Raw genomic sequence first — 22,297 nt, 5'->3', positions numbered from 1 at the left:
TATTTCTCTCTCTCTCTCCTTCAGCCCAGGTGCCAATGTGCGGCGGAACCCAGCGCACGAGGCGCCGTTCCCCGGAGGACGCTTGAGGGAGCGTCCCAGGTTGGTGCAACACCCAAATGCGTCCCCCTCTCTAAGAAGCGGCACTCGCGGAGGGAGAAGTCATGAGCCGGTAAGCAGCGCGAAGCGAGGCCGGACTCCCGAGAGCAGCCAGCGGCTCTCTTCCGGTCCGGGACCGGCCTCCTGACAACCCCCTCAGGGCGGCCGGCCGACCGGGCGAAGGGTTGCCAGGCGGCGCCCCGCCTCCCCTTGACGCCTCCGGGAGGGCAGCCTCAGCGCCCGCTTCCTCCCGCCGCCTTCCCTTTCTCTGCACCGGAGCTTCACGCGGCTAAAGATGCCTTAGTCGGCCGCTTGTGTGGAGTTGTTGCTTGGGTTTGCACGTGGTGGAGTGGAAAACATTCGCCCTGTGAATCGTAGGATCATGGGATTGTGGGAGTTGGAAGGGACCCCAGGGTCATCTAGTCCAACCCCCTGCGATGCAGGAATCTTTTGTTCGAACCCACGACCCTGAGATTAGGAGTCTCATGCCTTAGGAACTGAGCTTTGCTCTTCGGCAGGCATCCCCAAACGCAGCCCTCCAGATGTTTTGGGACAACTCCCATCATCCCTAGCTAACAGGACCAGTGGTCAGGGGCCACCTACTAAAGGTGCATATCGCTGGGGCTGATGGGAATTGTAGTCCCAAAACATCTGGAGGGCCGAATTTGGGGGTGCCTGCTCTTGGGGATAGCACTTGTTTGTGTTGCAAGAGGGACTGTTTGGGGGGAAAGGCATCAAATCGGCTCCCTCTCCCACCATGTTCCTCTCTTCTCTAAGGTGCTGTCTGCAGTTTCCATAAGTATTTAAACTAAACTTCGCCAGCCCGGTGACCTCCAAATGTTTTGAACTACAACTCCCATCAGCCCCAGCGATGCACCTTTAGTAGGTGGCCCCTGGAAGATTGAGGGAATGTGGCCTGTCAAACTGGCAGCGTTAAAAGGAATCATGTGCAATCTTACATCCTGATCCTATGCAGAGTTAGGGGGCAATCTAGTCACCCTGATCGACTATGGGGTGGCATAGCCATTGTCACATCCATAGTCCTGCTACTTGCACCAGCCAGGATAGAATGGGGGTGGGAAGTGGGTTAAAATTCAGTGGGTCCTGTGCCAGCCCAGCTCCATTCTCTCCCTGCCACCAAAGTTTCCCATTTTCTAGTCTTCCTCTAGTAGCTTCTGCCCACCTTTTTGGATGGGCTCACTGGAAGGGGCACTGCCTTCCCTCCTGCAACTGCCTTCCCTCCTGCACCACTCTACGCATGTCACGGGGGCATACTGACGTGTCGTGCAGATTCTCCATGGCATGCATGTGCCACCACGTCAAATGGGGGGGAGAGACCCCTTCATTGAAAATTTGGGGAGTCCTGGGCCCCGCCAGCCCTGCATAGATGGCACCTATGCCACTAAGATGCTCCTTGCTGGCAGGGGCCAGTGGATCCAGGCAGGGATGAGCAGAAGGGCACCTCATCCTCATGCAAATCCCTTCCAGCATGGTGGATTGGGGGTTTGGATTACAGAAGTGCATTTATTTTAGAAACATAAATTGGGAAGGGTGTTGATAATCCTGACAATCAGGTGCCAAATTCTAGATTCAGCTCCATAGTCATCAGATGGGTTGTGCCCATTGAGCAGTAGAATAATTTGCCCTTCCCTCCCCGATAGATACTGGAAAATGCCAAATCTTTTGCTACAGCACCAGAGGATCCACACGGCTGTACAGTTTCTGAAAAGCAAAACGGGAGCAGAGCATCGTTGGCTGGAGCGGCATTTCAGTGACCCTTATGTGAAGCAGGCCAAGAAGGAGCACTATCGTTGCCGGAGTGTCTACAAACTGCTTGAAGTAGATGACAAATACCGCATCCTTTGCCCTGGGCTGCGTGTGATAGACTGTGGCACGGCCCCTGGTGCTTGGGCTCAGGCTGCAGTCCAGAGAGTCAATGCTACGGGTTCTGGTGAGTGCATTTAGAACAGGAGCAGAGCACATGCGGCTCTACAGAGGTTGCTGAACTACAATGCCCATGACTTCTGATCATTGTGATGCTGTCTGGGGTTGATGGGTATTGGAGTCGAGCAGCACCTGAAAGACTGGACGTTTCTCATTCCTGAATTAAAACTATGGGTGCTCAGAGCCACTGCTGACCTGCCTTGTAATCTGTGACTCATTTCCACATTTAGTTATAATTGCTGTGGGGCAGATGTGTCACAGCAGTGTAGACACCTGGCTTTATCACTTTCATTTTCAAATAAAGCCGCAAGTATTTAACCCTCATAGTTTTGCGGTTTTTTAAAAATGTCCAAGCAGTGTCTTTTGAATCCTTGGAGACTGGAAAATGTTTCCCCAAGAAATGAGGCTGCAGGACTTATTTTGTCTCCTTCAGGACCTATGGCCCTCCTTATGTGGCTGATCTGGTCAATGCATGGATATCCCCTAAAGTCCCATGTTGGAAGAGAGGCAGGCTATAAATTAAATGAATATATATTCATTACTTGTTTCCTCCACCCCCCTTGTTTCTAGTTGTCCTTTCCCATAGTTTATTTTAACCTGTAATCTCTGTAGGAGTAGGGACCTGTCTTTCTGTTTGTCTGGTTTTGTGCTTTTGAAAGCTCCCCATAAAATGTCATGATTGTCCTATAGCTGCTTGTCTATTTATAGCCATCTATCTTTAGCTTAAATAAATAAACAATGTGACACATGATACTTGGCTGGGAACGCTCCCCCTTCTCCCCCTTGTCTTTTATAAATGCTGTTTCCATCCTTGCCAGAGAATTCATTTACTATCATGGGTTCTCCCTCTGGAAAACGAAGGCGAGAGTTGTCTCGGAGGAACTTGGTTTAATTCATTAATGTCAGTAAAAGTGCTCTGAAAGCGGAAAATGTTGTTGCTGGCTGACTCTTGAGTGGCTTGACGACAATACGAGACAGTGATAGATGAGGATGATTTCTGAAATATTGATCTTAACAGAAAGGGTTGCTTCTCAAATAGCTTGTTATGGGGAGGCTTGCTAAAAATATCGTTTATGGGCTGGAATGGATTCTTGTGCCAGGCGTGGGTGAGGCTGACAGTACTTAGTCAGCATCTGTCTAGGAAGGTTGTGGATAGTGAATGCGATGAAACTTCCTAAGGCAAGTTGAGAAGGAGGTATTCGTTCCCTGGTCTCTCAAGTCCTAGTCTGACGCTTTAGCCATTACACCCCACTGGATAGATTGCATAAAGGCTGCCTTCTTAGTTTCACACTTCTGTTTTCTAGATCCAGATGCCCCAATCGGCTTTGTTCTTGGAGTTGACCTCCTTCATGTTTTTCCTCTGGAAGGAGCAGTCCTCTTACCTCGCGCTGACATCACAGATCCAATGACCCAAAAGAAAATCCAGGAAGTGCTCCCTAAAGGGATGGTGGATGTTATCCTGAGCGACATGGCACCCAATGCTACTGGTATCCGGCAACTAGATCATCATAAGTTGATCCATCTCTGCCTGTCTCTTTTGGATCTGGCTCAGCACATTTTGGAACCTGGAGGAACCGTGCTCTGCAAGTACTGGGATGGAGGGGAGAGCCATCTCCTGCAAAAGAGACTGATGGAAGACTTCCAGGACGTGAAGACCTTAAGACTCCAAGCCAGTAGGAAGGAATCTGCCGAGAGATATTACCTGGCGAAATCATACAAACGAGCAGCCCGCAGGGCATCAGAAACATGAGCCACTGTGTGCGTGCTTTGTGTGGTACATTTGATGAAAGCTGCAGAGTTGATTTTAGCTGGCAGAGGGCTGTAAGTCCAGAGTTTTTGTATCTTTGGAGGGATGTGGACCTCATTTGCCAGCTATTGTAACAGATCTTCTTCCCTTTGAAATAACCAGGAAATATGACTGAAGGGTGGTATAAAAATATTTATAATAACTAAATGTAGGAAAATGGTTGCGTATGCATATTGGCATGGAAAGAAGTTTCTTACTGGACAAAGCAAGATGCTGCTTGGGGCATGGACAACGCGTGAACAGTTCATGCCAATGTAGCGATTGGTCTGTGTAACACGATCTGAGGGGGCGTGATGTACTGTACATTCTTTATCTGCTAGCTGAGAGATTGTTGCAGGACTTTTGCAGAGACTTCAATAAAGGCGGGCAGCAGCCTTGGAGGCTGTGTGTGAGAGAGCCCTTAAAAATCCAGCTTGGTGTGTGAGATTCTTTTCAAGCTAACTTGGTGAAAAACTGCCTCATCCCAAAAAGGACGAGCAGGCCTCGTCATTTGGCGCCCCGTGTGACTGACTTCGGACTTCACGTTGCTTACCAGCGCTCACCTCGCCCGGCACGGGCTCCAGACGCGTCCTTCATCCGTTCTTCGGATCCCAGGTGAGAGTTCCCTTACGTTTTCTGCTACCATGGGGCAGTCCCTTTCACCACCACAAAAGAATTTTTTTGATGAACTTAAGTTTCTTCTTGCCAGCAACAATCTTGTTGTGAATGATGCTGATCTCAAAGCCTTAATTGAAGCTCTTGACACCCATTTTCCCTGGTACCCCCAAGATGCTACGTGGAATTTGAAGGAATGGGAGAAAATAGGACATTTTTTTCAAAATCACCCGGAGATTGATGCGAGAATTTTACATGCTTGGTGCCAAGTTCACAAGGCTATGTCCTTTCTAAATCCTGCAAATATTCTCCTTGCGGTGAAGCCTCCTGCACCTTCGGTGTTTTTGTGTCCCTGCCTGCCAACGGCACAAATTCTGGACCTGCCGGCTTCTGTCTCTTCGAAAGCTCCAGATCCTCCCGTACCTACAGCTTCCCCACCCTCCCTCCCTCTGCATTCCTGGCCTCTCGGTGCCACGTCCGCCCCCTCGTCCACCCCTCTCCAAGCAGCTCTTCGAGCGGCCGCACCGCTAATTGCCTTTGATTCTGCTATGCCTAATCTTTTCCCTGTGCTTGCTCTAGCCGCCCCCGATGAAGGGCCTCACAGACATGAACAATTTGACTTGCAATTTATAAAAGAGTTATCTTCTTCTGTTGCCGCTGCTGCTGGCATTGTGCCATCTCCTCCAGCCCCAGCCATGCTTACACAGGCTGAGGTTCTTGATGGACTGCCGGGAGGGGGAAATTTCCTTACCATTGCTCAGCAATTGCCCCTGGATCCTCAGTATTGGGAAGCCACCGTTGCCGCAACTCAGGATGCTTTGGCTTCAGTCCCAGATGACAAAAACAAGAGAGGGGGTCATTGGGGCACTCTTAAAAGGCAAGTTCAGGATGTGGCAGCCCAAGAAGTGATTGTACGTCAGCTTGCATTTGACAATGCCAATGAAGACTGTAAACAAGCGCTACGCCCTTTGATGACAACTCCTAATATAGTCATTGCAGATATGCTCAAGGCCTGCCAATCTGTAACCTCTATTGGATTTCAAAATTTTGCTAAGGACAAAACCTGAGAAAAGCTTGCAGTGGTTTTTCTTCTGCCATGGGGGGGGGCAGAGGCACCTGTGTGATTCAGTTCACAAAAGACAGGCCGCACCGAAAACATTTTACAATCTTTTTTCCTCTCCCCCTTCACAGTACATAGAAATGTTGCTTTTCACTCTTTGGCTCTGTTCCCAGAAATATGTTGCAAATCAATGTACCCAGACAAGGTTGCCTTAAATCTGAGAAAGTGAAAGCTTCTTTGTTCTCGGCTCTGGATTTTTTACAGCGATTTTTTTTATGGCTTGGCTCGTGTGTATTTTTTGTCTTAGAGGAAAATGCATTTTTTAAAAATGTTTTGTTGTTATGGGAAAAACCCCATACTTTGAAGACTGACAACGGCTCTGCATATATTTTTCAGGCTTTTTCTGACTTTTGCTCTTTGTGGGATATTAAGTTGACTCATGGTATCCCCTTTAGCTTTACAGGACAAGCAATCATTGAGCGTGCACATTTGACTTTTAAGACCCTCCTCAATAAGCAATTGGGAGGACGTTTGGCTCCTGTCCCTGAAATACCTAACATTGTGCATCAAGTGTTATTCACCTTAAATCATCTGTTATATCCTCACAACAGGAATTTTACACCTGCTGAGCTTCACTTCAGGAGGGTAGAAGTGTTGCAGCACCCTTTAGTGTCTTACAGGTTGCTTCCAGACCCAGAGTGGAAAGGTCCAACTTCCCTGATTTCCTGGGACACCAGCGTCTTGAAACTATTCTTCACGCTGTCTGCCGGTGGAGATCTGCCATCTGACCCCAATCCACATTGCAGCTGGAGACATCACCATGTTCCTTCCAACGTGCCTTCTACAGCTGTTCCTGTGTTTCCTGGCATGCTGAAGGGCCATCTCCGTCCTTATCGCATTGGCCCTCCTACTCCCTGGGAAGCCACTTTGATTACCAAGTACCAGTACAGTTTTGTCGCATCTTGCCTGGGGAATGAGCCTGGCTTTGAAGGATGTCCTCGCCACACTGGCCTTGCCTGGGTTTTATTCCCCAATTACGACTACCCCATTTGTGTTGCTACCTACAACTGGGGTTGGAATTTTGATTCAGTACAAGGAACCGTGAATGTAGCCTATTTACAGCAAATGGGCTCTTGTGTTTGCAAAAATGGTTGTGTTGCCTCTTCTGGATTGTGGTTTTTACATGCCAATAATCGAGCCACGAAATATCACGCAGGTTGCTCTGAAGCAGCTATTGGGGTGATCTACCATTCTCATCCTTATTGCCCCCCCGAACTATTAGTTTGGCATCGACCTCACAACTTTAAACACCTGGGAAACTTTGTAAGACGCCTCCGTGATGCTCCCTTACAAAAAGCAAGAAAACCTGAGATATATCATCAGATTTGGAGTAATAATACCTATGTTAAAGACATAAATCAGTTTGCATCTATGCTTAATCTTTCTGATTGTTGGGTGTGTATGCATATTCCTCCTTTTTCAAAGCGGTCTGGCATATTATTGCATGGTATTCCACTAAATGCTTCATATAAGATTAGTAATAATATGAAGGATGGCCGTATGAGTTTACCTCCTGTGTTTTTGTCGCTTGTAGAAACAGCGTCTCATTGCTTTCATTTTAATCATAATACAAAGAAATTTTTAGGTCATTATCCTTCTTGTAATTGGACTTATGAGTATGTTAATGGATCCTCTTGTTTTCTTAACGTTACCACTATGAGTGGTAGGCCACAAGTTTTAGTCAATAATGTCACAACCTATATGACTTATGATCAACAAGCTGCGTGTAGAAATTTTTATGTTTGGTTGGATTGGATGAGGAAGAGTAGCAGAACTACGTGTTTGCTTCAATCTGATTTATGGTTATTTTGTGGCACAAAAGCCTACAAAGAAATCCCCTCTGCTTTTTCTGGAACCTGTACTTTAGGGGTGGTTATACCTCTGATATATAAACTGGACAAGCTTCCAGCAGTCCGTCTGCGCAATAAGAAGGAAGCACAATCTCCCATCACTCAGTATGTTGAAACAAGCATTGCTAGGTCTCTTCTGCCCTCTTTAGGTGTAGCTATGAATTACCGTGATTTGCATAAGTTGGCAAATTGGACAGCTGCTTTGTTCAATTCTATTATTTTGGCTTTAAAGACAATTAACGCAGAAATGTCACAAATAAGAGATGTTGCTCTTCAAAATCGTTATGTTTTAGATATTATTCTCGCCTCTAAAGGCGGAGTTTGTGCTTTAATTCATTCTCATTTTTGTATGTATATATCTGATTAATCAAATCAATATTTCTGCAACAATTAATTGTTGGAACAAATGATAGCTCATAATCCTTTGAATCCACCTGAGGGTTTTGACCCATGGGAATGGCTTTTCTCTTGGTTACCTAATGGTGAATGGTTAAGAAAAATTTTGTTGATTATAATTGCATTAATTGTTGGATTTATAATTCTCTGTTGTTGCATTCAATGCTTACCTTCTTTGCTTGCTCAATGCAGTGCCTGGTGGAATAAACCACGTCTAGCCCCTCTGGGCTGACTAGAAGGATTTATGTGGCACAATATAAACGCTTAGCAAATTCCGTGTATGATGCTGATTAAAATTGTTTTCATTTGCGCTTAAATATATAAAGAAAAGAGGGCATGTAGGAAAATGGTTGCTTATGCATATTGGCATGGAAAGAAGTATCTTACTGGACAAAGCAAGATGCTGCTTGGGGCATGGACAACGCGTGAACAGTTCATGCCAATGTAGCGATTGGTCTGTGTAACACGATCTGAGGGGGCGTGATGTACTGTACATTCTTTGTCTGCTAGCTGATACATTGTTGCAGGACTTTTGCAGAGACTTCAATAAAGGCGGGCAGCAGCCTTGGAGGCTGTGTGTGAGAGAGCCCTTAAAAATCCAGCTTGGTGTGTGAGATTCTTTTCAAGCTAACTTGGTGAAAAACTGCCTCATCCCAAAAAAGACGAGCAGGCCTCGTCAACTAAATAAAATCTAGAGGTCATTAAGAGCCCAGTTCAACTTTAACAACACACAAAACAGCACCAAGTGTTGGATAGATATTAGTCAGCTAGAAACCCCAGGGTTTCAAGCAAGAGTTCTTTCCAGCCCTACCTGGAGACACCTGAGACCTTATGCATTCAAAGCAACTGTTCTGCCTCTGGACTGTGCCCCTTCCCCGCTTACTCATTTAAAACTAGAACATGGAGACATAACAGTTGACAGATGTTTCCTCTGAAATCACTTTTTCGTAAGTGCCATTTGTACAAAGTGTAACGCTTATCAATGCAATGATGCTGCACTGTACAGTTATGCAACTTGTAACAATGCATATTTTTTTTTTTGTAAAAACATCCATGCCAAGATAGAACTTGTGTCATGTCCAGCCCATCAGCTACTTGTTCTCATCCTGCTTCCCTTTCCTTCAGATGGGGATGTCCAGAGGACACACCGAGGAACTTATTTGGGGAGGAGCACTAGAGGTTTAGCAAACCCATGTTGAAATGTGGTGGTTCACAGATCTTTTAAGAGGAAAAGGAATTGTAATCCTGACTGTGAGGCTGCCCTGCAAACAGGCTGGGGCAGAGAGGGCCCTAATTTGCAGCCTCTACCCCAAGAATGGGAAACTTTTTCAGGCCTGTGACCAACACTCCCTCTTTCCACACAACTGTCTTTCATCTTCTGGTTTGGAGGAGAGGGGAGAAAGGGCAGAAGGCTGGCCATCAAGGTTGGAGTGGGCCCAGTGGTTGCTAGTTGCTACAGATGACGGGAAAGCAGCAATACTCTGCTGGCATTGCATGGGGTTGCCACTGATCAATTTTGGTTGCTTGGATATGGGGAGTGAGAAGAAAGTGATCTGCCAAAACCCCAGGTGTTCCTGTCCTGACATGAGCGCAGGAAAACAACAATTTCGTTCCTCTGGTACTAAGTCATGGAGGAACTTCTTGCTGTCATGACGCTCCAGTTAAAAGGACCAGGTAGAAGGTGAGAGGGTAGACCAGCAACATCTCTCCCTCTGTTGAACGATCAGAATGTCTTGCCTGTGATAACCTTTATTAAAATTTATGGATTTCTTCAGTGTGCAGAGTTCTCTGTATTCTTCTATGGCCTCCAAAGCCATCTTACAGTACTTAATGCCCCTCTACCCACCCATCTCACTTCCTTGCTTCTTACCATTCCTTCTATTTTCAATTGATTTAATTAACAACAGAAGAAGAGCCTGCTGGATCAGGCCAGTGGCCCATTTAGTCCGGCATCCTGTTCTCACAGTGGCCAACCAGATGCACTTATTGGGCTATCTGCAAGCAGGACCCACGTTCAAGAGCTCTCTCCCCTTCTGGGGTTTCCAGCAACTGCCTCTGGCAGTGGAGGCAGAGCATAGCCATCATGGCTTGGAGCCATTGACAGCCTTCTCCATGAATCTGTCTAATCCTCTTAAAGCCATCCAGGTTGGTAGGCATTGCTTGCTTACTGTGGGAGCGAATCCCATAGTTTATTCTTTGGCATTGTGAACAAGTCCTTTTATTTGCTCTGATTCTTCCAGCATTTGGCTTCATTGAATATCTGCAAATTCTAGTGTTACAAAAGGGGGGGGGGGATCTTTTCTTCTGTCCACTTTCTACATGCCACACATACCGTAATTTTAAAAAGAAAGTGAGATTGACACACAAATTACATGATAATGGCAACTGTGACTTTAAAGAAGAATGGGAACCTTTTACAAAGTACTTAAAGAAACAACAAAATGAACTGGATTCCTTGGCAGGTTTTGAATAAACACAAATTTCTTCTTGATAATATATAGATAGATAAATTAAGGATCGTTACAATTTTATAATATGCAAAGAATAACATGTGCTGAAAAACCAGAGAAAGGAGCTGAGGGAAGTCTGGGGTGGGTGGGTTTTTTTTCTTTTTTGGGGGGAGGGAAGAGAGGATGATATGTTTTTGATTAATTGTTATGTTGAAATTCCTAATAAAAAATATTCCAAAGAAAAGAAAGAAAGCCCTTCCTAATGCAGCACATAATCTGTGAACCCTCCTCCCACAGGAAGCAGTGATTGCCACCAACTTGGACACTTTTAAGACGAGTGGGCAAATTCATGAAGAAAATTGATAATCATAATAATTTATTGACATTATATACCACCCTTCATTTGAAAACCACAGGGCATTTCACAACACAAAAATACAGAATGAGAACACATGATGCATAATAAGAACAAAAACAAAAACAAACCAGGAACTCCCCTCTCATACACACATTTAAAAGGCCATAGAGTGTTTAATCAGCCCAAGGCCTGGTTCATAGAATCATAGAATCATAGAGTTGGAAGAGACCACAAGGGCCATCGAGTCCAACCCCCTGCCAAGCAGGAAACACCATCAGAGCACTCCTGACATATGGTTGTCAAGCCTCTGCTTAAAGACCTCCAAAGAAGGAGACTCCACCACACTCCTTGGCAGCAAATTCCACTGTCGAACAGCTCTAACTGTCAGGAAGTTCTTCCTAATGTTTAGGTGGAATCTTCTTTCTTGTAGTTTGGATCCATTGCTCCGTGTCCGTTTCTCTGGAGCAGCAGAAAACAACCTTTCTCCCTCCTCTATGTGACATCCTTTTATATATTTGAACATGGCTATCATATCACCCCTTAACCTCCTCTTCTCCAGAAGAGGAACACTTTTGCCTGGTGCATAAATATATGTAATGAAGGTGCCAGATATACCTCCCTGGGAAGAGCATTCCACAAACAGGGAGCCACCGCAGAAATGGCCTGTTCTTGTGTTCCTCCCCTCTGGACCTCTGATAAGCCATTAGTTGCCATGGTGGCTGTGTTCAAATGCTGTGTTGTGTGTTTGCAGATAGCTCAGAGCATGAGACTCTCCATCTCAGGGTATGTGGGGCAAAAAGGTCCCTGCGTTGCAGGGGGTGTGGACTAGATGACCCTCGGGGTCCCTTCCAACTCCACAATTCTAGGATTCCACCTCCATAGTTGGGAGGCAGTAAATGCTTCTGGGTACCCGTTGCTGGAGACCACAGGAGGGGAGCGGTGCTCTGGTCCTGCTCACTAGAAGAGACATCTGGTTGGCCACCAGGATGCTGAACCAGAGGAGCCCTCTTGGTGGACCTGATCCAGCAGAATGAGCTATATTCTTCTCACATTCTCATCATGGCTTGACGGTGTTTACTCAAGGGGAGGTGAAGCACCTAAGGGCTGAGGCCCAGGGCCGGATTTAGGTTTGATGAGGCCCTAAGCTACTGAAGGTAATGGGGCCCTTTATATATAAACGGACTCCAGTATACCTGAAGGAGCGTCTCCACCCCCACCGTTCAGCCCAGACGCTGAGGTCCAGCGCCAAGGGCCTTCTGGCGGTTCCCTCATTACGAGAAACAAAGCTACAGGGAACCAGGCAGAGGGCCTTCTCGGTAGTGGCACCCACCCTGTGGAACGCCCTCCCATTAGATGTCAAAGAGATAAACAACTACAGGTACCTAACATTTAAAAGACATCTGAAGGCAGCCCTGTTCAGGGAAGTTTTTAATGTGTGACATTTTAATGTATTTTTCATCTTTGTTGGAAGCCGCCCAGAGTGGCTGGGGAAACCAAGCCAGATGGGCAGGGTACAAATAATAATAATAATAATAATAATAATAATAATAATAATAATAATATGTCCAGCTGTCCTTAGTCAACAACAAATTGTCGCTGTTTTTTGTGTTCAGTAGATGCTATATGGTAATTTATGGACCTAATAGGTATCTAAAGCCATTTGCACATAACAAAATATGTATTTTATCAAAGTAATTGTTGAACTGAAATACAATTAAGAAGCAGTATATTAATACTGAAATAAAATTAAGAAGTATATTTTTTGGGGGGGCCAAGAGAGTGGGGCCCTAAGCTATAGCTTGATTAGGTTCTACGTAAATCCGGCACTGCGGCCGCTGCGCGCTTACATCAAACCAGGCGGGCGAGCGGGCAGCGGGTATGCGCGCACATTCCCGACACGACGGCGGGAAGAGAAGCATGGGGGTTAATACTCGCTGCATTACGGTAGGAGGCGGGGCGAAAGCGAAGGACCGGAGGAGAGAGAGAGAGAGCGCGCGCGAGCAAGGGAGCGCTGGGCGCGCGCCCGCGATAATCTCGCGGGAGCTTCGCGAGGAAGTCTCGCAATATCTCGGCGCCCGGGCTGAGGAGGGAGATCCAAGCGGGGAAGAGAGTCGAGAGCGGCGGCCGGTTGGCGTCGGCGAGCGCGAGGGGGACATGGCCGGCTGGGGAGAAGGGTGAGTAGGCGAGGCCGGGAGCCGAGGGCCCCGGGCCTGGTCAGCTGGCCCCGGAGCGCCTCTCTGGCCGCGCGCGGGCGCGGAGGGTCCCCCTGAGGTAAAACTCGCCGTTGGCGACGGAGCGCTGCCGGTTCCCTCTCCGTCCGCCCTGAGGGAAGAGACGCGCCTTCTTCCTACGAGGAGAGGTTCATCCCGGGGAGGGGGGAAGGGGGGTTCGTGCCTGTCTGTAACTCTCGCACGGCGCTTCCTGGAATGAGAGAGAGAGAGTTCTCCTGGGCATGTTCAGAGTGCGCTTCTCCTCATCGAGTGCGGGAGTTTTCTCGATCCTCGACTTATCACGGGAATGAGTTGCTGTCCAGAAACTTCAGCGGCGCCCCCAGGCTTGGTTTCTGAGGTGAAATCGAGAGTGCCTCTGGGCATGTTCAGAGTGCGCTTCGCCTCATCGAGGGCGCTCGAGAGGTGGACGCCTCCCGCCCCTCCGCTTTCCCACCCTGCTCCCTCCCGGAGAACTTTTCCGTCTCGAAAGTTGTCATATTTCTGGTCAAATGTTTGTAGATGTAGGGTTTCAGAGCCCGTAGGGGTTGGAGTGCTGGAATAAGACCTGGGAGAGGCCTGGGTTCCAATCCTCCCCCACTCAGCCTTGAAGCTCACTTGGTGTGACCTTGGAGGGCCAGTCGCTGCCTCTCAGCCTAACCTACCTCACAGGGTTGTTGTGGGGATTAAATGATGAGGGTGGGGGTAGCCATGTACACCAGTTTGAGCTCCTTGGAGAAAAAGGGGGCATATGAATGCAAGTAATATATCATAAATAAATGCTTGAGTTGTATTGGGACAAAAATCAACATATGCTTTAAAAAGTTCACTAACTACAAATAAGATAAGCAATGCTGAATTAGGTATCTCTCCAGGGCATGTGCCGCTTTCCAGAAAATTTCCAAGATCACGACTCATGAGCATGTCTAGAGTGCTGCTTCCTTCGCTCCTCAGCTGTTCAAAGGACCTCTTTTGTCCTCATGCAAGCCAGTAGGCTGATAAGGAGCAACTACTCTTGGGTTGTATTCTTTACAAGGCTTGCAGCAGAGTTTATTTTTACAGAAAATCTTTATTATTTACAAAAAATTACACTGGTCAAATAAAACAACTTAATTCCTTCTCTAGCCATCAGGCTCTGAGACTCAATTGCTGACTCATTTACAACTCTGTTCATTTACATACTGACTGACCTTTATTGACCACATGCCCTTATTAAAGTCACCTGTTGCTGGGGAGATTTTCCTCTCCTCAGAGTGAGGGTGGGATGTGGGACCCACCCCCCATCCTTAACATAATCTTTGGGGATTTAGTTACAGGGTGGAAACAAAGATAAGACAGGGATAAAGCTCATTGGCAACAGATATGTATGGCATGTGTGGTGTCCAGCTGTAACAAATAATAACAAAAAATATAGGAAGGTGCTTTATACCAGGTCAGGGATAAAATTGTCATTTTTGAGTGGCATGGCTCCCTGGTACTGATGCTTCTTTCTTAATTTTATTTGTACAGTGGTACCTCGGGTTACAGATGCTTCAGGTTACGCGATCTTGGGTTGTGTACCGTGCCAAACCTGGAAGTACCGAAACAGGTTACTTCTGGGTTTTGGCACATGCGCAGAAACACTGAATCATGACCCACGTGTGCGCAGACGTGGTGCTGCCGGTTGCGAACGCTGCGGGTTGCGAGCGTGCCTCCCGCATGGATCACGTTTGCAACCCGAGGTTCCAGTGTATGTTGCTTTGCTATATACACACACCCAGATCGTGTTTAAAAACAACTTACGGCAAAGAAGGCAGGAATACACCCCAAATCAACTATGACAAAAATAATTTCATAAGAACATACAAAAACAACATTTCAGTTCTGTAGCTATAACAAGATTACATTAACAACATTGGAAAACTACTGACAAGGGAGCTTGACAGTTTCACCTTGGTCCTGCAAGCCTCCCTTCCCATGATGTTGCCCACAGTCCCTGTCCTGCAACAGATACTTATGGTTGCCCTCCTCTGCACACATCCCATCTTGTCAGTATCCTACAGTACTCCAGATGTGGTCTGACCAAGGCAGAATAGAATAGATCTGGACACCATACTTCTGTTGACGCAGCCTAGAATAGCAATAGCATTTTTTGCTGCTGCATCACACTACTGACTCATGTTAAGACCCCTAGACACTTTTACATGTACTGCTGGCAATCCAGGCATCCCCCATTTTATATTTGTGCAGCTGGCTCTTCCTGCCTAAGTGTAGAACCTTACATTTGTCCCTATTGAAATTCAATTTTTAAAAAAGTATTGGCCCAGTTCTCCAGTCTGTTTAGGTCATATTCAGTCCTGATTCTGTTTTCTGTGGCAATAACTACTGCTCCCAGTTTGGTGTCTTCTGCAAAATTATTGAGCATCCCCTCCATTCCTTCATCCTAGTTGTTTACAAAGATGTTGATCAACAATGGGCCCAGGACAGAACCCTGTGGCATCCCACTTACCACTTTTTTCCAGGATGATGAGGAACCATTAGTGAGCACACTTTGGGCTTGGTCAGTCAACCAGCAACAAATCCATCTAACAGTTTACCTTATCCAGCCTATATTTTATTAGCTTTTCCAGAAGAATACCATGGGGACTTTATTAAAAGCCTTACTGAAATCTAGATACACTACAGCATTCATCTTATCCAGCCCAGCAAGCTTGTAAGTCTATCAGTAAAGGAATTGAGATTTGTCTGGCATTCCTTGTTTTTGAGAAACCCATGTTGGGTCTTAGTAAACACAACATACTTTTCTAACTGCTCACAGACTGACTTATTTAATTATTGGTTCTAGGACCTTTCCTGGTACTGACATCAAGCTGACTGGTTGGTAGTTACTTGGGTCTCCCTGCCCCCCTTTTGGAGGGTGGGGACATTTGCCACTTCCAGTCTGCAAGGACCTCACCTGTTCTCCAAGAATTCTCAAAGATTATAGACAGGCTCTGAGATTACGTACATCCATAAACTCCCATCCATCTTGGACTCCTTTCTCTTTTAAGTATTTCTGACCATAGGATGTCATCCAGCTTCTTAAACTTTTTGAATTCAGCCTTAAAGTCCAGAGTGCATTTCTGATTTCACTCAGCTTTCCCTTGTCTCATGAAACCCAAGAGGACATTATTGTTTCCTCCCAAATTTCCCAGTACTTCCACTTCATTTATTAGTTGCTCCTTGTTTGTTAAGACCAGGTCCAAGATAGATGATCCCCTTGTTGCTTCTTCCACCATCTGAGAAATGAAATTGTCAGTGAGGCAATTGAGGAATTTGTTGGATCTTACATTCTTGGCAGAGTTGGCGTTCCAACAGATATCAGGGAAGCTGAAGTCTCCTGTGACTACTATATCTCTCCTTTTTGAATATTTTGTAATCTGCTCTAGGAAGGCATCATCCGAGTCTTTAGTCTGGTTAGAAGGGTTATAGCAGACACCCACAATGATGCTAAATCTTTGTAAGAGACTTTTTAATGACTTCAGCAACTGCTGCAAATAGACTGGAAGATGGTTCAAGTTGTAGGAGAGGATAGGTTTTGCTTTTAAGAGGAGGCTGAAAAAATTATGTTTTCAGCTTTCTAGATGCTGTATTCAAATTCAAATTATTACACGCACACATCAACTTTGTTGGTAGCAGCTCTATTTATGACTGAAGAAGATTCTTAAGTGCAAGCACAAATTCTTATTTGCTTATTTAGTTTTATGCAGTCCTCTTGTATTCACCTGGTAGGCATAGATGGCCAGGAATTCAATGCAGAATGAGCAGGTTGGTAGAGGAGGGACAGGTTTTGTGCTAGCAAAGGAGGGGAAAGAGCCCTATCATTTATAACTAACATGGAAATCAATCTGGCTGACACCACTTTGTGTAATACAAACTTTTAAAAATGTATTTATTTACTATAATCCACCTACACAGCAGGGACTTCCATTCCTCTGAAGCAATCATGCAATGCAGATGAGTAACTTTTGAAGACTGATTTACGAGGCTGATCTTAGATATCTCCTTTGGCTCCCTCTTCATCTTGTGATCTTCTGAACTACCTTGCATAGGACAGTTATTTAAAACACTGAAGCACATTTGCAACAAAACCATTTACCTCTATTCCACTGTTTTTCAGTATTCTGTCTTTGGGGAGCACTCTACATCAATTTTCTTGCCACTCTTGTGTAATCCACTCTTGTGTAGTCCACAAACCTTGGCTTGACTGATTAGCCAGACAGTACTTAAAATTACTTCTGACCCTGTCCACTTCATGGAGGAAGAACCTGGTGGATGGGAGATTGTGATCCTTTTCCTGCTGGCTTTGAAGAGTATAGAGGTAGTGTTAGAGACTTGCACTCTTTCTGCAGATGCCCTGTGGGAAATGAAAGAAGCTTCTGGTATGTGAAGAGGACTATGGAAGTGGGAAGGTCTTTCACATATGTGCTTCTTTAACAGAGACAAGAAATGGCTTATGGCTTTCTTGCTGCATCACTGTCTCCAAGGGCATTTTTTTTGTTTTGCATGGTGCTTTTACATCTCTATCAAATGTATATCCCACTCTTCCTCTTAAAGGAGCCTAGGACAGAAAACAACAAGCACATTAAAGAGTAATTGATCTTTTCATTGAGGAATCCCAGGGTTTCCTGAAACATGATATCTCTGTTCTGCTCAAATGATTCACATCCTCTTCCTTACACCAGCTTCACATATTATGGGGATCATGTATTTTCCAGAATTTGACCTGTAGTGCTGTTGGCAAAGGTGAAGTATAAAGGGGAAATGTGCATCCTCAACATTTTTGATAGCTTGTGTTCAGCTGCTGCAAAAGTTCATACTGCAAGGACATTTTGTTTGAGTTTTAATAGTGCTTCAGTGTCAATGGGAAAGGCTGGACTTTAACTATTCATCTCTGTGTTATGTTTTTATTCCATCCCTTTCTTCAATGAATTAGGGGTGTTATAAATTGTTCCTTTCTCCCCAAAACAAACAACAAAAAACTCTGCAAACAATGGTCGACTGAGAGAGACAGTGACTGTCCCAAGGTGACTCTGAGATCTTCTTAATTGAGCAGGGTTTCAAACATGTGCCTCCCCAGATCTACTCTTAAGCACTACCCCAATTGTTTTCAGACTTTCTCCCTTGTTGTCATTTGAAAATCGGCAGGGCTATTGGTGGACCATATAATTACTTATTTATTCTATAAGTCAAAACATATAACTTGTATTTTAACAACTTTCTTTCTCCAGTACCGGCATAATCATCAAAATCAACACTGTGAACAGTCATGAGCCCTAGGCAATTGTTTAATATTATCAGATGCTTAATGCTACCACATATTAGCCTGTTTAATAATCAGCCCTGGTCAAAATGGCCTCAAGCTTTGTTGTCAGAAAAAAATAATTGGAGTGCAGGACCAGGTACCAATATTCTTGACTTTTCCGCAACCTTTCCATGGATCACATGAATGGAGCTCATGGACCATAGTTTGAGACCTGCACCACACCAGCTCTCATTTACTTTGTTATCTGGGAAGTGGTTCATTTATTGGGTAGTGGTGGTTTGGATATAACTAGTTGCACATTGAGATTTGTCTATGATCTTATGTCTGCAGAGGTCCGGTGCACGTGGATGAGGAGGAAGGAAACACGGTGGTCTTCTCTATTCTAAAATCATTCAACAACTACTTGTCACATCCTGTGGAAGATACATCTGAATTGGCTACCACACAAGTACCTCAAGGTTCTCTGCAGATGCAGTATGAGCAGATGATGAAGGTGAGACTTCCTTAAATTCATTTGTTCTTCCGTAGTTACAATGAGCAGGCAAAGCAGTCACCTTCACTGTCAGAGCCTGATCGGAGTAGTATACTAAATCAGCTTTCGCCTGACCTGATGGCCTCCAAGTGTTGGCCAAAGTGGATGGGAATTTTGGTCAAAACGTCTGGAGGGCACCAGGCTGAGTAAGGCTACTCTTAAATGAATGACATGTGCCAGAATGCTTAAGTTAGCAAGAACATCAGGATTTCCTAGACAAATGGAAATTTCATTCATAACTAAGTTAAAACATGGAGGGGGAGGGGGAATAGAGACCATTGCTTTTGAATTTTTTCTTCAGCTCTTATCCCATCATTCCTCCAAGTTGTGTTGGACAGTGTATATGGTCTCTGTTTAGAATCTCAGGTGAGATTCCCACCCTGGGAGTTGCTCTCAAAACCAGTCACCACACAGGTTCAGATAGTTTACTGTTATAGAATGTAAGGCTCAGTTAACTGATCTGAGTTTTGTTTGTTTTTTGTTACCTAGTTTATTAATTTTTTTAAATATGATAATAAAAAGAAATGATGTCATGCAGTCAAAAGTGTTTGTGATTACATCACAACATAGATCCATGAATTTATTTTATTTACTTAGGTTTTGGCCCTACTTTTTATCATAGAAATCTAAAGCAGCTCATGATGAATATTGGAAAAAAAAAAATGATGCAAATAAGCTTTTTTAAAAATGTAGATGACAACTCTTCACAGTTTGCCGCTATTGCTGCATGTTCTTTTTAAAGAGCATTTTGTCTTCCAGTATCTTTTCTGCCAGATGCTATTTGTAGAATACTGTGCCCCTCTCTTTTGAACTGTTTTTACTACATTTACTACATTTTTTCAGCAGTGGAGGTAGTTTTTCTCTTATGTGCAAAGTATTTGATATAGGCCTTATTATTCATGCTAATGCATATTAGGATGACTTGGATAGAAACCAAAGGCTTCTGCGAAGTTGGTATGCTATCTCTGCACTGTGGAGAGTTCTTACTTGAGCCCACTTGTACATCTGAAGAATAATTTTCTAGTTGGTATGAGGAAATATTTTTATTTATTTATTTAGAGGGCAGAAATAAAACAATGTAGAATAATTGTCAATAATAGATAAAATCAGGAAATAATAAAAGCAAGTATATATAACTAAATTATGTGTCTGGAATACATTTTCTGAAATAAAGTTTTAAGCATGTGTCTAAGACAGCATAGTGAGGGCACCTTTCTAATGTTAATAGGGAGCTTTGGGAGGAAGGAATGAGAAATCTTACTCTTTTCTTTCCAGTCTCTCATTTGCTTAGGTTTGGATGTTTAAAAAGTTATTTTTGTGGAATTCAGCATAGTGCTAAGGCAATTGTTCCACCAGTGCAGGGATTTCTGCTTGCACAGTGTTGTTCCTGAATCTGTTGCACATTTGTGGACAGTGTATGCGAGAGCATGGGTGGATGGGAAGTCCTGTTACACAAGTGGAAATCCCTATTCTGATGGAACGTTGTTGGAATTGCAGCCTTAACCCTTTGCCACAGCTTCGTCATGTATAAGATGGTTGTAAGAACTATTTGGTTTCCTTTGATTAAAATGTTTCAAGTTTTAAAAAAGGGCTTTCTGTGACCTCCCATCCAAATGTGTAATCATGTCTACACATTCTTTGCTTCTTGTTTGTTATACTGGGCTCTTCCTTCAGGCAGAAGTTAGGGGGCACAGGGAAGTGACAAAACATGCAGAATTCCTAAAATGCTTTGAGCGCCTTCAGTAGAACGCTTTGTGCTGCTGCTTATATTTATTTTTTCTTTCCTCATCAGCGTGAAGATCAGGCTGGGCAAATACGTTCAGAGGCACATTTTTTGCAAATGGAGCGGGAGAAAATGCAAATGGAACTGAGTCACAAAAGGGCTCGAATTGAGCTTGAGAAGGAGGCTAATGCAAATGCAAGAAATTTTGAGGTTAGTTTGCTAGTAATACACCGTTGATTAGTAGAGACATCAACCAGAACCTCTTTTAGACCGCCTCATGATTGACTTGGTTTGATGGTAAATTTCTAGGATCTTGTGATCATGTTGTTAATGCACAGAAGAGTTGTGTGGTTTCTTTTAGAAGCATTTAAAACGGGGGTGGGTAACTGGATCTCGTGGGCTGAATACTTTCCTTTCCCACCTCTTGCAGGTTGCTCACCTGTTAAATACCATGGCATTACAGTGACAATAGGTGATCATTTTTTGCCCTCACAGTCAGCTGATAGTTGGGTCTTCAAAGCCCTGTGCAGCAGTTTTAAGCATAAGAAAAAGTGGCGTTCACCAACCTGGTGCCTTGGAGATATTTTGGACTACAACTCCTATTAGCTCCACACAGCATGGCCATGCTGGTTGGGGTGAATGAGAATTTTAGTCCAAAACATCTGGAGGGTATTAGCTTGGTGAAAGCTAATGTAGAAGATAGTGAATTGAATTGGGGAAACTGGATTCAAATCTCTCTTTAGCCATAAATTCACTGGGTAAGCTCTTAGCCTTGTTTGCCTCACAAAGCTTGTGAGGACAGAATGGGATAATCTCATGTGTGCCATTTTGAGCTCAATGGATGAAATTCAGGATAGAAGATTGATATATCTAGCATGTGAAACGGAAACTATGCTGTGCTATGTGGCTAGCTCTGCCGTCTAGGTTTATGTCACAAGGAGGATGCACTTTATCCTGTAAAGCACTTTAAGAATTCAGAGGCTTTTATTAAATTTTCACATAACAACATATGCAGGGAGATGGATCTCTATTGTAACTCAGAAAAAATGAGGAGGAAGTTCCTAGTTCCACCTCAAGCCAAGTGATTTTGTGGATTATTCCGGTGTCACTTCAACCCCAAAATCTAGCTGAGTCAGTCGCAGAAACACTTAAAACCCTGAAATGTAAAGGGAGCAGCACTAATCCAACAGTGTGGTAATTACCTTGCTCAGATTCTGCATTTCGGAAGTGATGTGGATAAAGGGTTTAGGAACCTCATACTGCTTTGCATAATCCTTGCTTAGTATGTAAATCCGTAGCTTGTTTTGCTTTGATTAGCAGAGCAATTTGCTACACGTTTTCCAATAAGAGTGAATTAATTTGAGTTGGAAGCAAATGGAAACTGGACTGGAAATGCTTTGAGAGTTCAGAAAAAGGAAGAGAAGGAATGGTGGAGAATTGGGCAGGGGAAAATCAATACAGCAGTGTGTATTGTACTATTTTATACTTTTCCAGTGAAATATTTTGGTCACAGAGTAGATTTAAATCACCAAGAAGAAAGGTCAATTTAAGTCAAATTTCCTGTAGCTATTCATATATTTCATAAACTTCATACATTTTCTAAACAGAGGTGCAAATCAGACCACAATCTATGTAAATTTACAACTGGAACCTTTTTATGTTGGGTGGTGCTGGTAGTGTGTATCAGGAAGTGTGGAGCCAAAGCGGGCAGTGACTCTCCCTCCCCCCTCCTCTCAATCTCTTGTTTCACCCCCCTTCCCAAGTCTAATTGCTACATGGTAGACAATTTGGGTGCGTGGTGGGCAGAACATGGGAAGGGAAGAGTTGTTAACCCATCACTCTCTAGCTCCTCCCCAGCCCCCGAATGTGGTATTTAGACTTAGCTAAAACCCTAATTTCTGATGGGGAGCTAGGTCCAAGGAGGAAATGCTGTGGT

The 22,297-nt window shown here is 44.5% G+C and overlaps 2 protein-coding genes across 2 annotated transcripts in view; both read left to right on the top strand.

Moving 5' to 3' along the window:
• Positions 1–55: 55 nt before the first annotated feature.
• MRM2 (mitochondrial rRNA methyltransferase 2) lies at positions 56–9,581 on the top strand. The gene is made up of 4 exons (XM_083413775.1): positions 56–169; positions 1,758–2,047; positions 3,345–4,006; positions 8,505–9,581. Exons 1-3 carry the CDS (start codon positions 162–164, stop codon positions 3,788–3,790), a joined length of 744 nt encoding a protein of 247 aa, XP_083269901.1. The 5' UTR covers positions 56–161; the 3' UTR covers positions 3,791–4,006; positions 8,505–9,581.
• Positions 9,582–12,503: 2,922 nt separating this feature from the next.
• The window catches only part of MAD1L1 (mitotic arrest deficient 1 like 1), a 436,479-nt gene continuing 426,685 nt past the window's right edge, over positions 12,504–22,297 (top strand). Inside the window, exons 1-3 of the mRNA XM_083413484.1 lie at positions 12,504–12,789; positions 18,437–18,599; positions 20,431–20,571. Of these exons, the coding sequence (XP_083269610.1) occupies positions 12,533–12,789; positions 18,437–18,599; positions 20,431–20,571 (561 nt within the window). The 5' untranslated portion in view covers positions 12,504–12,532. The remainder of the gene's footprint in view (positions 12,790–18,436; positions 18,600–20,430; positions 20,572–22,297) is intronic.

The sequence above is a fragment of the Podarcis tiliguerta genome (genome assembly GCF_965153285.1).
Source record: "Podarcis tiliguerta genome assembly, chromosome: 14".
Classification (NCBI taxonomy): Eukaryota; Metazoa; Chordata; class Lepidosauria; order Squamata; family Lacertidae; genus Podarcis; species Podarcis tiliguerta.
Note: the sequence above shows the minus strand (reverse complement) of the source record. Positions and strands in the feature narration are given on the sequence as shown.

What these genes read in the sequence shown, in the direction of transcription:
- MRM2 (XM_083413775.1), top strand. An exon ending in AGTCAATGCTACGGGTTCTG is followed by an intron (nt 2,048 to 3,344) that starts GTGAGTGCATTT and finishes TCTGTTTTCTAG; the next exon opens with ATCCAGATGCCCCAATCGGC.